Source organism: Doryrhamphus excisus, linkage group LG19, assembly GCF_037039965.1.
Source record: "Doryrhamphus excisus strain RoL-2023G ecotype Guam linkage group LG19, RoL_Dexc_Guam_v1.1, whole genome shotgun sequence".
NCBI classification, from domain to species: domain Eukaryota; kingdom Metazoa; phylum Chordata; class Actinopteri; order Syngnathiformes; family Syngnathidae; genus Doryrhamphus; species Doryrhamphus excisus.
Genome location: NC_136375.1, coordinates 12,966,310 through 12,981,656, shown reverse-complemented (window position 1 = coordinate 12,981,656; position 15,347 = coordinate 12,966,310). Strand labels below are relative to the sequence as shown.

Sequence of the window (15,347 nt, the reverse complement as noted above, 5' to 3'; positions counted from 1 at the left end):
ATAGATGGTGGGGGATGCTCCCATGTTGTCATACCTCGCTCGTCTTGGGGCACGTTGTGAGATGGAGTACAAGATGAAGGAACCTTGCCAACCTTGAAGTCACTGAAATATCCTGAAAGATCAAAAGGTGTGATATTGAGGTTAAAAACATGTGATGTCTGAAAATGGTAATGTAGCAGAACCTTTCAATGAAGGGTTGCGTTCAAAGACACCATGTAACTGATATTGAATTGACATGTGTAGAGTGTAGATGTTTAAAGATTAAAGAGTTACAGCATGTTGCGTTATATACCACATTGACGATGTACACAATTTCTGATGGAAAAAATGGTCGACTAATGTCGACTTGGGTTAGACTCAGACCTTCTGGGACGACTAAGGGATGAAGACTATGGTTTCACTTTACATGTAAAAAGTGCTGTACCATGGCACGTCTTGGAGACACACACACACACACAGAGTTCTTCCCTGGGGGGGTTACTAAACCACTGCTAAGCTGTCTAAAGTCCAGCATTAAGGCGAACACGCTTCCAATACGCCATGGTGGCACCTCTATTGAAGAACATGTGCAATTCAATGGGAATGGATGCAGTTGACAGGTGAAATCTAGATTCATCTTGATGAGTTTGTGGGTATCAGTAAAATCTGATTCAAGCGCCGTTTTATTAATGTTAAACTTCACCCCATATGCTGTTCCTCAGGTGCATTGAATGCACCATCATTATTTCGCGTTTTGTATTGAATACGGACGGAAGCCGTGAGGTATATACAACTATTAGTAAAACAGCATGGACGTTCACACGCAAGCAGCAGCAAGGAAGATTCTATATTTAACCCCCCCGCAACGTTTAAATGGTATGTTTGGAAACACTACAGATTCGCAAAGAGCGGCGGAAAACTCGACAAAACGTCCGTCATTTCCAAAGAATGCCACACAACGGCAGCACGACAAACATGCAGACCCCCTTAAAAAGGGGACACCACAACACGGACAACTGTCACTTTAATTTTGTTGTTGCTGCGTACTGTATTTTTTACAGCAGTAATTATTGTTTAATTGTTTTACTCCAAGGCTGCACGGTGGACTAGTGGTTAGCGTGCAGACCTCACAGCTAGGAGACCCGAGTTCAATCCCACCCTCGGCCATGTCTGTGTGGAGTTTGCATGTTCCGCCCGTGCATGTGTGGGTTTTCTCCGGGTAAAGTATCGTATCGCTGGCAGTGCATCGAGATGTGTATCGAATATCGTTCTCAGTGCTGACATTCACACCCTTCTTGGGATTTGGAGACAACTTGTGGCCCTTGGGCCAACCATAATGAGAAGCAGGATGTCTATGGACCATGTAAGCATGTCTTCTGCTGTCTCATGAGGGATCCATGCTTGCTCGTTTTCTCCAACTCTGCCAGGCGAGTTCATCCCCCCATCCTCTTGTCTGCCTTTCAATTACCAACTACCTCTCTCTCTCTCCCTCTCTCGCCCTCCCTCCTGTACGTCTGTGATCCTCTTGCTGCTCTCCCGCTCGCCTTCTCTTTTCCTCCTATCATGTCTGCTTTGTTATACAAGATAGGAGACTCCAGCTCCAACAAGAAGCGGCGAACTGGAAGCCATGCTGCTTCTGTATAATGCTTGGAATGACAATCGGCAGAGGACAGGCGGCCTCACAACAACACAACGGGACACACAAGCACAACGATTATATATATACAAGTGAGTCAAAATGCTTCTGTGTGAGTTCAACTTCCGACGCCCCCCATCCTTCTCTTGCATACCCTGCGGCCCCAGGCATCATCCACCCACTCACCCAATCAAGCAGAGGAATCCTTCATCTCTGGTAAGGAGCCAATTAAATGAGCCGGGCTGCAAAGAGCGACCTCTGGCTACGTCTTGCCTTGATTTGTCTTTTTTTGGTCTCCATTAGAGGCCCGTGTCTCCAGGAGATCATGTCAGACATGTGTGATGAAGATTTTTGTACATTGCCAAGTGGCGTCGTCACACGAGCCAATCAAACACAACATTTCCATTCTGCTGGTGAAAATGGTGCATATTATATCTAAAGCCACATGAATTATACACAAACGCATTGCACAATAGCTCCATCCCATCCCTGTCTGCACTTTTGCCCATTCAAGTCTTGATTTGACTTCAAAGCCTCCGTTTCACCCCCTATGCCTCCGCTTCCACTCCCCGTGCCGTCATTCCGCTCGCTTTTGAAATGCTCCATGGCTTCCCCCTAAAGCCTCTCCCAGATGTGTAATGAATGGCAGGATTACCGATGCTAAAGGTATTCTGTAAGGGATCATTAGTTCGGGGGTAAGGAAACCAAGCATACTCAGAATACGCCTTGCCGCGTAATCATACGGGATCTTGAAGGCGGGGGAAACTTTTCATTTAATCAGGAATAAAGTCTATATAGTCAGAAAAATGAAGACAAAGGTGCTCCATGGTAACACTAGTCAAAGATCCTATATTTAGCAGCAGGGTGCTTCTGTTTTTACATTCTGCTGGTTTTAAGGATGTACTGCACAAAATGCTAGCCGGAGCTAGTCTGAGATCCTGAGCTCACTTGCAAACAAACATTCACTTTCCAACAAAGCCATTTCACATAATAGTTGTACCAAATGCTCTGCGATGATGGCCCCCCCCGGCCCCCCAACTGAGCACACAAAAAACTTCATCAGCCACCTGAAACGTCATCGCTGAAAAGTGCAAAAGGTTTGCCATAGACCTCCGTGGCGTCACAGCAGTTGCTCGGAGCATGTACCCGCATGTAGTGCACTCTGCTGGGCCACAGCAGGTGGCTCCCTCCCCTCTATACTCTGGTTGTCCTGGTAGTCGTGATGTGCCAGTAGCGATGTCATGATCTTTGACAAATCAACAGGTAGACTTGGTCAGTTTGTTGGAGTCCTTCTCAATCTCCAGGTGTGCACAAACTTCTAAAAGGTTATGGGGTACCACATGGTCTGGAGAAGCGGAAGGTATCGGTGTCATATATCCTGCGTCTCTAGAATTGACCCTTTATTTTGTCTTCACATTCAGTCCAAATTTAAACATGGCAGGATAAAAGGAACACTTACGTCTTCTTTCTCTTCCAGCACCCTGGCTGTATTTTCTTGTTCTTTTTTTCCAGCGTTTTTGTACTCTAACCAGCATTTCTGAGTGTTTGATCTCGAGCCCACTTGTAATAATGTGAGGAAGCTGTAATAAAGGCTGCTATGATATGAAGCCTGCCTCATGAAACCACCGCATCTGGCCTGGTGATGCTGATTTGTTGCCGTAGCAACAGAATTAGCCGCCCACATCCGCTGTTGTTTTTTTCCTGCTTTATTACGCATCTCGCCCTGAGTTTTAATCCAGCTTGAAGGGGCTTTGCAGGAGTTAATGCTCCTCACAGTCTGCCAGACATCTCCCACGTGTCAATCAAAGATTAATTAGTGGACGCCTGCCACGTCCACCTCTCACTAACAGAATGGCCAAATTAAATGAACAGATGCCTCGGTATTTCTTTCCTGTTACTTGATGTCTCACGCGTCCATCACACCCACCATCCTTCCTCACCTCACTCACTCACTCTCCTGGCATCATGTCTCAAGTCCGTGTCTCCAGCCTTCTGTCCACACTTCAGTCTCGTCATCGTCACCATCACGGATGTCCCATGGAGAGGGGGAATGTGGAGGGCAATGGTGTCTCTGTTTCCCTCCGTGTCTCTGATGTGATTACATTTAAATTTGTCTTGCCTCTCGCCCAACACCGTCTGCATGGCACCGTGCTGAAGGGCGTCTCAGGCTTCAAAATGCTGCCTAGAGTGTAAACAGGCGTGGGGCGGGAGGAAGGAGCGAAATCAAAGTGTTGTTCTAAGCAGAGATGAATCAAGGCATCATTGACTCTGATCGTGTTTTACAGGCGCAGGAAGCAAACTTCTTCAAACGCTGCTCGCACATAACTTGGATTGACCTTGAATCTTTCATTTTCTCACATCAACTATCTTATCATACCGTGGTAAAAAGCAAAGAACAAAGACCAACAAAGAACCTTGCCAGCCAGTCTATGGCTTAAAAATCAGCAGATCATGTTGTGACCTAGGCTGTTATGAACTAATACACTATAAATCTTAAGACCAGAAGGCAAGCAGCCGACCCCAAATAATGACTCAGGTCAGTCAAGACACGGGACCTCCCTCGGCCCAAATGAAGGTTGTTACTGCTGCTGAGTGCAGTCCAATAACCATCAGAACCAAGCATTGAAAGGTGGAAGAAGGTTTTCCTCTCCCTTGACGGTCCTGATGGCCTCCAATGTTGCTGGCATGACAAGGAGATCCCACCTGAGATGTTTTCCACACTGCGCCATGGAGTGGAGGGGGCGCCATTATGATCCTTCCGTGGAACAATGGAGCTTCAGGTTGTGCAGGGGCGTCAAACGGCAGCCGGCTACGTGGACACGTTGCGGGAGGGCATCCCTCATGACTGAAGGCCCTGGTCTGTGTGGTAATGACTGGCTTTTTTAACAGGACAACGCTACACTTCTCCAGAGGAATAAGCTGACTTTTTTGGACCATACTGCGTCTTCCCCTCATCTACATGCAACTGAAAACATTGGGGATGGATGGCAAAGAAGGTTCCAGACAGTGGACGCCCTCTTTGAAGACATCTTCACCATCTATTTGACTACTTTCCTTTCATGTATTTTATTATTGTTTGTGGGTGGAGTCTATTGTTGAAAAAGGAGAAAGTTGCAACAAAAAGTAACAAAATTAGCTTAATGTTGTAATGCATGACTAATTGGAGCATTTGACATTTGGAGCACATGAACTGGGAGTGAAGTACTGCTTTGCAATTTGCAGTACGAGAATCAAGAATTTACAACTTATTTGTTGTTTTTCTACCATAAAAAGCATACATTTTACTTCCAAAACACGAGTAAATGCTCCCAAAGAGGGTTAAGAGAAGATTCGACAAGACGGCGTACTTCCGCTACTTTCCTTGCGGCTGTAGGTAAATGTCACACCTGTTACACCGCCACTCATTAACCAAAGGAACTCTGTAACTATGGCAATGAGCATCACGGGCAACCCCCGGTGTAACGTATGCTAAAAAAGACCAGATGGGTTGCCATGACAACTGGAAGAAATAGTAAAGAAGACGAAGATAGTAAAGGAAAGCAGGCTTCTTGAAGGCAGGATAACAACGTCTTTAAATACGATGGCAGCGTTGAGTATGTGCCCCACGTTGGATCTCTGTGCCTCAGCGTCATTGTCGACTCTTTATGCTAATTAGAATACAAAGCAGCGAGATGGGAGCATTTCCAAATGAATTACAAATGAAGTGGCCGCGAGGTGATCGTCAGGGTCTGAGGCTTTTTCAGGCAACATTTGAGACAGACCTGTTTGCGGCGGGTCAGGAAGCAAGAACTGCTGTGGCTGTAGACAACCTCCTGATGTCCTTTTTATGCATTTTAAGTGACATAAGTCATCCCCATCTCTGCGTGCGCTTTAAAATATTGGAAACTCCAGTGTGTTGCACTTGTCGTACGGTTTGCAATCACGCTATTACAACATTGGTTCTGTTGTGGTTCAAAAGAGCTACGCTAACCCTTCCACTTTCTCATGCACTCCAAATCATAAAGTTAAAAAAATGAATATACCTGGATGTACTTGAGATGCACAAGATATTGTTTTTAAACCGATACCGAGGACTCAAACATATTTGTATTCGACCAGCTGTACCTGTTGATGACATTACAGTATTTGGCTAGAAGCTCTCGTTAAAAGTAAGCACAACTGCGTGTACAGTAACTTGGTCATCCACAGGAATTTGACACATCACATGCAAGCGTGTGAAAGAGATTGGAGTAGCTTTCATATCAATGGCCAATCAATAAAAAGGTCCATTCTCACAGCGCTGTCGGACCACCCCCGCATGCACACACATGCAGACGGCTGCTGATCAAAGAGGATGCAGCCTGATACAGTGAAGAGGTGCAGACAACAGGCAAGAATGCCAACGTGAGGGAGAAGGCCAACAAAAAGGGCTGTTATCTGCTGATCGATCAAAGCTAATCAATGATACAGTATTCCTCAATTAGCTGCACTTCTTCTCACCAGCCTGGGCCTGATTGCATCATCCTAATCCTCCCGCTGTTCCTCCCCAGGGAGAAGACGAGTGAAATTTCAGTGTCTGTATAACAAAGAGGAAGCTAAATGAGCTACTTCGATGCATGGCTTCATCAGTTAACAACAGCCTTGTAGGTGAAGAAACATTGCATGTGTGGCTGTAGGCGACCTCCTGATGTAGGTTGTGTTAACTCCAGTACAGCACAAGCAACTGTATCTACTGTATCTACCCCTGTATGTGCTTTCAAAGATTGCTTCTCAGCAGTTGTTTAAACTTACCCTACAGGACTTTATGTTAATAACTGGAATATTTTCATAGTTGGAGCATCAAAAACCTGATTGTGACTTTCTAAACATGATTAGAGTCCTGTATACATGAAATAACACCCCTACAGTACCTTTACAATCCCATTGGTCACTGTTTGCGCCACATTGCGCAGCTCTTACACTGCAGGGACTCGAGACGGCTGCTAGCCAGCAAGCTAACCAGTTAGCCTCGAATGTATTTCTACCACCAAGAACCTACCACTTCCACACAGAATGGGAGGAGATTTTTCTTTCACTCTATCATGTTGGACATACCCAGAATACAACATATCACTTGTACTAAAATGCTGGTTGAGCAGTTTGCTCCTATTACAATATTGGTTCTGTTGCTGCTTTCTCCAGCACTCCACATCATCATTAAAGTTATGAAATTGCATTGTACAGTGATTCCTTCATTCATTCATTTTCTACTGCTTATCCTCTCGAGGGTTGCGAGGGTGCTGGAGCCCATCCCAGCTGTCTTCAGGCGAGAGGCGGGGTACACCCTGGACTGGTGGCCAGCCAATCACAGGGCACATATAGACAAACAACCATTCACACTCACATTCATACCTATGGACAATTTGGAGTGGCCAATTAACCTAGCATGTTTTTGGAATGTGGGAGGAAACCGGAGTACCCGGAGAAAACCCACACAGAGATGGCCGAGGGTGGGATTGAACTCGGGTCTCCTAGATGTGAGGTCTGCGTGCTAACCACTCGACGGCCGTGCAGCCCTTCTACAGTGATCTATTGCCTAAAAATAGCTTCCAGGTGGTGTTCTTTTAAGTTCAAATGACACATGCTGTTGCGTTAGTAAATCAGGGCGTCACACTGCAATTCTACGGTGAGGTAAATATGAAGAAAACCTGACCCCCCGCCTGTCAAAGTCAATGTGTCCACACTGTATTTGTTCTCTGACAAGAGCAGGATGAGGGTTCAAAGTATGACAGCAAAAATGGCACAGGCAAGCACTCATTTTCATGCTTTCACGTCACTGACCTTTGGAGTTGAACACATGCTATCTGCCGGTGAGGCTAATCTTCTTAACAATCACAAGGCTGGAGTGCTGCAAAAGAGCAAAGTCCACATCGTCATCATCATCAACAACAGCAGCAGCAGCAGAAGAAGACGACACACGCTGGGCAGACTGAAAGGACCAGGAAATGGATTTTTTTTTAAAAGAGAGACCTTCACTCTAATGGTGGGTTGTAGAGTGAAACCACGCATTAGCTCCTCAACCCCTGGCGTTGGGACAGCATCTCATGTGAGTATGTGAGTTTGCTTTTTTACACAACAGTGTACAGATGCTTATGAACAAAATTGAAAATCTTAAAAATAATCGAATATAACTTTTAGTTTTCCACTCTTTGAAGCAACTGGACAAATGAAGTGTAGAATAGCTGAGGTGGAACAGAGCATACACATGAATAATGTGATTGTGACTGGGTTCCACGTTACATGCAGGTGTTATGTCAGGCCGGTCCTGACCTGAAGAGAAGCAGATGACATGAATGTAGTATCTGTCTATCTCGTGGAGCAGTGGTGTCCAACTGTCCATTGGCAGCCCAGGGCTGTTTTTCTTTTGGCCCGAGGCATATTCTAATCTAAAACTAAAGAACTTCACAAAAAAATGTAATCGTTTAATAATTTGAAGTTGAAATATTAAAGAAAAATTTTTATATTTTAAAGACAGAATGTTATAAGAAACAAAAATCATTAAATACCTTTTTGGAAAATTGGGTTGGGGAAAAAGTTACAATATAATGGGTTATAACTTCTAAAAGTTATGGGAATAATGGCATAATAACAAGAGGAAAAAACATCAGAAAAGGAAAAGAATAAAGTCAAAATATTAACAAAAAAAGAAAGTTGCAATTTTACAAGAATAAGCTGATTATATTATGAGGGAAAATGGCATTATAGTAAGAAAAAATATTTTAAAGACAGAATTATTATAACCAAAATAAACAAAATAAAAGTTGCAATTTTTGAAAATAAATGAGCTAGGGGGTAAAAAGCTCAAATACTAAGGGAATAAAGTCAAACTATGATGGGAATTGTCCTTCATCCCCTTCCTCCCCTTGCCTGCCTTTCATTCCTTTATGGCAGCACCCTATTGTGCAACATCTTTGATGTCTTTGACATGGAATCATTGTTGCATCATCATTGATGTTCATCCTTGCCTGGGCCTGCTGCTGCTTTCGCTGCCCGGTCGTCTTTACTCACACCAAGAGCTCTGCACTTTGGAGTTCCCCCCACATATTCCAGACAGGAATAAAGTCGGAATATTTACAGATTTATTAAGAAAGTGGAAATATTCCGAAAAATAAACAGCAAAGATCGAATAATACGCTTCTTCACAAAGCACCACACCTGTCACTCTCATTAAGTTCACCGACATAAAAACAAAGTATTGTTGAAACTGAATGAATGAAGCCAAGAAAGCACACAATTTATGGAAGCAGGAGAAAATTCAAGGCACTTGGGCACTTACTTTGCTAAGAGTGTTATTTTGTGACAATTTACACATGGAGCATTGCATTCCGGGTCCCACAGGAGCGTGATGGAGGTTCTGAGAGGTCCATGGGCCGGTCTGACTCTGCTGCTGAGAGAGACAATGAGAGCGTCAGACAGCTTTACTTTACCACTGTGGCTGTTGGGTCTGCTCCTCTTCCTGTTCCTGTCCGTATGTGGGCTGCTGTTACAACTGATGGTCTACCTCCACTGGAAGCTGTGCCAGGGTATGCAACCATGCACTTCACTTTGATTGCTGCAAAACATTAAGGAATAGTCGGGAGAGGGCTGCGTGAAGAGCCATTCATATTCATATTTGCATACATAATATTGACGAAGACAAGGTGACTGACGGTCCTTTGAGTCAGCAGCTCCCAGCCTATGGAAGAATAGCAACCTCCAACAATGTTTTTCAAAATCTGCTAAAAACACTTCACTGCCTGTCAATTTCTGACAGATGACACAATATGACACAATATGTTATTATTGATAGACACTTTATTCTATGCTATTATTCCAAAGCACTTGGTGATCTTAAAAGTAGTGATGCTGAAATATCAATACTTACCAGCTCTTCATGCTATGAAATCGATCCTCAAATCAGGTTTTATTTATTTATTGCTTAAAATACAGTTGTTGCATATTTTCAATAATCGTGTACTGTTTTTTCTGTTGTTGTGTATCGGCTACATTGTGAATAACCCCACTACCTCAGGGTTTAAAATGAATGATGAGTAAATTTGTATTTTTAATTCAAATACACCAGACACATGAATTTGCAAAAAGTATCTGTATCGCCGATACCACACTGAATTTTACTCAGTATCGGACTGCACATCACAACGTTGCGATAGAGATAAATGGGAGATCAAACTTTATTTACCAAAAGGACACCGGAAGTAAATGACGTTTCCGCCTTCAAAATAATGAACTGCTCTTGTAAAATAATGACTGAAATGGATGATAATATTCTCAGTTAAGACACCAAAAATTACGTGGACTTAAATGTTATTGTACTACCAAAGGGTCGGTGCTAACGTCAGCTAGCCAACGTAGGCTAACATACGGTTCGCCTGGCGTTGACACCAAATATATCAAAACTTATAGCACAAACAACGACTAAAACGGACAGAAATGATTATGTCGACAACATGTTGTGGATTCTTAGCCATTTTAAATGATGCAGCGTCTTAAAAAATGTACTTACATTGTCATGTTGGGAACCAGTTGAGCGTCGACGGCTGATGACGTAAATGGTCGACGCGGCCGCCATATTTGAAAGAAGCTTAATTTTAAAAGTCACTAATTTAGTGACATAGTGTTACCAGACGTACGATAACCTCGCATTGTACGATTAATACTCAAAAATGTTCCACAAAAACTATTTTCATCCTTTCGATAAAGAGCTATTAGCAAACACAAGCGGACTAGTAGACATTGTCTGTATAGCCAGGTGGGAGCGCTGTTCTGTCATGGCACCCACAAGCCTGCAGACTAAGCGTTAATTTTAGAGAACAGCTTTAAAAGTGTTTTAAGTGAATGTGTAAGACAGTTTACACACCTTGGGACTGGTTTTGTCCATTAAAATAATGACTAACGTTGGTGTGTCCGTAGCCGATGCTGACCTAACTGGGTTTCCACATGAACGAAGCGCCATCTACAGGACGATCCACCAAAGTGCACACCGGAGGAAGCGGAAATCATCGGATCCTGAACATGACTACACATCTGCAAGCTTTCACAGAACTCGTTTCACATAGTGCCAAAGATTGAATATTTTAATTGAATATTAAAAGAAAGGGACACACAGAGAGTATTACAAGCCTTTATTTAAAGTGTTACACAAGGTAGGAGTTGTTTTGGGTGTTTTTGGGAAAGTGATACAGGACAATTAAGTGTCGAGATAGACAGGAACCTCTTTGTGGACACAGTGGAGCACTGGACTCCATATAATGTTGTGCAGTTAAAATACACAAAGATTCTGCAACTGGTTTTGACTGTTGCTGACAATTTCATTTTACAGCTTATTTTTTTTCCAAAAGGCAGCAATTAGTGACTTTGTGGAGCTGCCTTGGCTTCAGGAATCCTGGTGAAAGCACACCTACAATGACCAGGAATACCAGGAAAGCAGAAAGAAGATTCAAGTGGTGTTCATAAAAAAAAAAATATCAAAGAGAGGGCACAAGAAAATCTGCCCTTTTACACCACAGGCTGAGAAAAATATACTGCCAGTACAGATATTGTGTACATCATATGCATTTTTTTTAGCTTTTGTAACTTTTTATTTGAAAATTCTTCTTTGCAAGGAGGAGGAATGTCATTGCAATACAGTCAAAATAACGAAGTTAAAATAATTCCAATGAAAAGTGTACTCAAAACAAATCCAATTCAAATGTTTTTTTCCAGGTTAGACAGGACAATGTGGCTCAATCGAAAAACACGGAATGTTACATTTTTCCATATTTACTTTAATGCTAGTCACGATTGTGCCTCTAATGCTCAAAAATGCGCACCTTTCCCCTTTAGTGCTGCGTTCACTGCTGCCGATTGTGTGTAAAAAGCAACATCGGTGGGTCTAAAACAGGCTGACTTTAAACATCTTTTTAATGACATCACATAACTCGCACTGTCATATAGTCAAGCGCAAAAAATTCTAGTCTATACACACTGATAACGTGACCTTTACTAGAGATGCACGATATCGTTTTTTTTTTCAAACCGACACCGATAACTTTCTGCTTCTCAAGACCGATATGATACAGATAACCAATAACTTTTAAGATGTAAGTGTAGTTTGTGTGCACCTGGAGGTAAGAAGTCCTGGAACAAATCAGGATTTGACCAAGTGTACCTGTTGATTTGTCCTAGTCAAACATGGTAACATGACTACTAACACATGACTACTACCAGGACAACTAGAGTATAGAGCGGAGGGAGCCACCTGCTGTGGCCCAGCAGAGTGCACTATATTCGGGCACACGCTCCGAGCAGCTGCTGTGACGCCACGGATGTCTCTGGCAAACCTTTTGCAGTAATCAAACGCGCTGCCGTTTCAGGTGGCTGGTAAGTTTTTTTGTGTGCTCAATGTTTTTTTCCCCCTTCATCAGAGCATTTGGTACAACTAGCATGGGAAATGTTTCTGAAATGTCTTTGTTTACAAGTGAGCTCGGGGGAAATTGAGGCTGGTAACGTCACAAGCAGGGGAATAAAGGAGCACTTGATTTGTACACCTGCACAGCACGGGTAATCTGACCTCATTGGAGCGTTTTTTGAAATGAATGGTTAACTGAGCTATTTTTAATCGGTATGTCATAATTCCTGATAATTATCGGTTGGATAATTATCGTGCACCCCTAATCTATACCTACAATACATGTTTAGTTTTTTTTTTTTTTTTAGGTATATTAGACGGTGTTAGGTGATCATGCTTTGGAAGTATATTTTTAGTACCCTCTGCAGCAAAAGGCAACAGCGGTATCATGACACCAACATGATTGACAGGTTAGCTTAAATCGCCTCTACGGCAGTGATGTGCATTTGCAAAGAATGTGGCTTTTTCTGCAAAATGTGTTGCCCCCATGGGGGGACCCTGCACGTCACAGCAGTAGTGTGACACTTCTGCTGACGGCGGAAGCATGTCAAGGTAAACCATCATCTAATATACCTGAAAACTTGACTGCTAATGAGGAACTAAACACAAAATGAAGCCATGTGAGCTATACACTTCCAAAGCCATCATGTACTGTAGCCTCCTGTCCCATCACTTCCCTCCAGGCGGGGGTCAAACAAGGACTTAGAAACGTTCTCTCCCAAACAAACGTGCGCTCCCTTGCCTCCCTGCACAGGAACAGGAACTATACATACCTATTTTTCGCTTCAAATCATTCCTATTAAGTATAAAAAGTTTATCAAGCTTGAAATGTGAACACGCCAGGAATGTAGATGAAGAGTAGAGGGGAGGGGGGAAACAATGTTCAGCAATGAGTGGTTGGAATCCCACCTGTTGGTACCATTAGTTGTGGTTACGTGTGGGTAGTACTGCACATTTCACACACGCCAGGGAGGGAGCTGCAGTCTTACGCTAACGGCAAACCAATACGGCAGATGAGGAATGTGTGTAGGACAAACGTATGGTGGTGATTCTGATGTATCAGTGCATCCCCTCTTTCTCTCATTTGGAAAACAGTTAAAATAAACACTATAAAAAAACACTATAAAATGTTAAGCTAACAAAAGTGGGCTTTCTTTCGCTCCCTTAGTGTGTTGGCGTTATTTTCACGTCTTGGAGGATTTCTCTTTGTGAGAGCAACTTGGAGGAGGTGTTCTCTCTCTCTCGCTCTCATCAAGGTCATTGTGGTCGCAAGGATGATGATGATGATGATGGTGGTCTTCAGCGGAGAGTGGACCTTCTGGTTGGGCTCTTCAGCTCTGCGTGTTGAGGGAAAGTTGCGATCAGCATCAGTACCACTACTTTGGTCAGTATGACATTTCAACATTTACACTGCATGTATTGGTATCAGCATCGGTCGATGATCGGTATTCGTATTGGCGGCATAAAACCCTGATGTCAACATCCCTAACTAAGAAGTTCTGATATATATTTTAAGAAATATATAAGATTATAAAATTACTGCTCATTTTGCCATTTTTGCTGTTGGGATTGTTGTAGTTTTCCTGATCATTCATTCATTCATTTTCTACCGCTTATCCTCACGAGGGTCGCGGTAGGCGGTAGAGCCTATCCCAGCTGTCTTCAGGCAAGAGGCGGGGTACACCCTGGACTGGTGGCCAGCCAATCACAGGGCACATATAGACAAACAACCATTCACACTCACATTCATACCTATGGATAATTTGGAGTGGCCAATTAACCTAGCATGTTTTTGGAATGTGGGAGGAAACCGGAGTACAAACTCCACACAGAGATGGCCGAGGGTAGAATTGAACTCGGGTCTCCTGGGTGTGAGGTCTGCGCTAACCACTAGACTGCCATGCAGCCTAGTTTTTCTGTTGAATTATATTTCTAAAATCTTACATGAGCCAATAAAATAACAAAGCAGAGGGCCACATTTTGGGCACCCCTGATGTAGATTGAATATTAAATAAATAAATACCCCTGATGAAGATTCAATAAGTTCCTGTTCTGTTGTAAAATAATGTTGAAAACACATGAGAGATGTCGTCATGGTCAATGATGCAAATCAGACAATGTCCCGCCCCCTCCACCCCCTCTTGGAAACCTAGTGGTGTTATTATTGATACCTGAGTTGCGTCAATCGTCCTCCTCGGCCAGTTCAGTTTCTTTATGAACCACCACTCTGGTGACAGACATGTCAGGATGTTGCTCTTTGGCCTCCTTAATGGCCTGGGCCAGAGCCTGCGGTGCCGGTGGCCACAAGGGGGCGGCGGTAGGGAGCACAAGCAAGCAGGTGGGTGGGTGCAAGGAGAGGAGGGGGAGGGGGGATGACATAAAATGAAAAAAAATTCAACATAAAAACATCAAAGAAAGAAGGAAGCCGTATGATCGCTGCTACGGGAAATGTCAGACGGTGTGGGTGTAGCGTGGGGTTCCATGTTGAAATGTAAGCCACACGTTGATGCTTACATTTGGAACACAACATAAACCAGTGGAGTGGAGATCCATGCAGATCTCAGCATCTTTTCACTTCAGACATATTGATTTGTTTTGAATGAAATGGAGAAACGCATCTGTGGTAACCACGGCAACAGCAGCCCTGCTTGTGTCTAAGTCTGTCAAACGTTGCTAATAAGTCAATAGAAAAAAAAACTAATAAATTAAGACAAGATTGTCGGGTCACTGACCTGGTCGTGGTCGATGTCACAGTCGCCGGTGATGACGATGCGTTTCTCGATCCTGGTCTCCGACAGGCCGCCCTTTAGCGTCTGCAACAGCGTGAGGACATTGGCATTTTCTGTGCATTTGGAGCACTTCATAGGTGAGAAACATTGGTTTGAAAAAGGACAGATTTTTTTTTCGTGGAAACTATCAAAAACAATAATAATGAACATCATATACACATGCAAAACCCAACTTATATTGACTCACAAGTCCCTCTTTATTTGACATTTTAGTAGTGAACTAGCATGTTTGAGACTCTTGGTCTGCGACTATAATGGTCTGTAATGTAATGAAATAAAATAAAATTTAATATAATATTATATAAATATAATATAAAGTGTCAATTATGTTTATTTTTGAACAATGAGTGTAATTGACTTTTTTTAACCGTATAATTGACCTGAGGGCTGAGGCACAGTGGTGAAGTGAGCCCCTCCCACACACAAAAACATAAATGCAATTCAACATCAATGACTTCATTGAATTTAATGATGATGATAATGCCATTGTGTTTTACTTTTATTTTTATTAACAGTGTCTCATTTAGCTGTTTTTCTC

The 15,347-nt window shown here is 43.0% G+C and overlaps 2 protein-coding genes and 1 long non-coding RNA gene across 17 annotated transcripts in view; 1 reads left to right on the top strand and 2 right to left on the bottom strand.

Moving 5' to 3' along the window:
- Nucleotides 1-10,216, bottom strand: part of tmem244 (transmembrane protein 244) — a 29,469-nt gene extending 19,253 nt beyond the window's left edge. Inside the window, exons 1-4 of one of the 4 annotated variants that reach the window (XM_078798834.1) lie at nt 10,137-10,216; nt 8,910-9,185; nt 7,415-7,481; nt 35-112 (exon numbers count right to left, since the gene is read on the bottom strand). In XM_078798834.1, coding sequence (XP_078654960.1) covers nt 35-112; nt 7,415-7,432 — 96 coding nt within the window. In that variant the 5' untranslated portion in view covers nt 7,433-7,481; nt 8,910-9,185; nt 10,137-10,216. Of the gene's footprint in view, nt 1-34; nt 113-7,414; nt 7,482-8,909; nt 9,231-9,497; nt 9,645-9,812; nt 9,829-10,136 lie in introns of those variants that run through there. The other 3 variants (XM_078798836.1, XM_078798835.1, XM_078798837.1) reach the window with 3 other exon arrangements.
- On the top strand, nt 7,222-10,738 carry LOC144902080 (uncharacterized). The gene is made up of 3 exons (XR_013630333.1): nt 7,222-7,679; nt 8,972-9,156; nt 10,544-10,738. It is a non-coding gene; the product is annotated as an uncharacterized LOC144902080 (long non-coding RNA).
- Nucleotides 10,739-11,187: 449 nt separating this feature from the next.
- epb41l2 (erythrocyte membrane protein band 4.1 like 2) overlaps nt 11,188-15,347 on the bottom strand; it is a 38,906-nt gene continuing 34,746 nt past the window's right edge. For 11 of the 12 annotated variants that reach the window (XM_058057452.2, XM_058057453.2, XM_058057450.2 and 8 more), the window contains 3 exons: nt 14,753-14,833; nt 14,192-14,306; nt 11,188-13,357 (listed from right to left, as the gene is read on the bottom strand). In XM_058057452.2, the coding sequence (XP_057913435.2) occupies nt 14,202-14,306; nt 14,753-14,833 (186 nt within the window). In that variant the 3' untranslated portion in view covers nt 11,188-13,357; nt 14,192-14,201. The remainder of the gene's footprint in view (nt 13,358-14,191; nt 14,307-14,752; nt 14,834-15,347) is intronic. The other variant, XM_058057456.2, reaches the window with a different exon arrangement.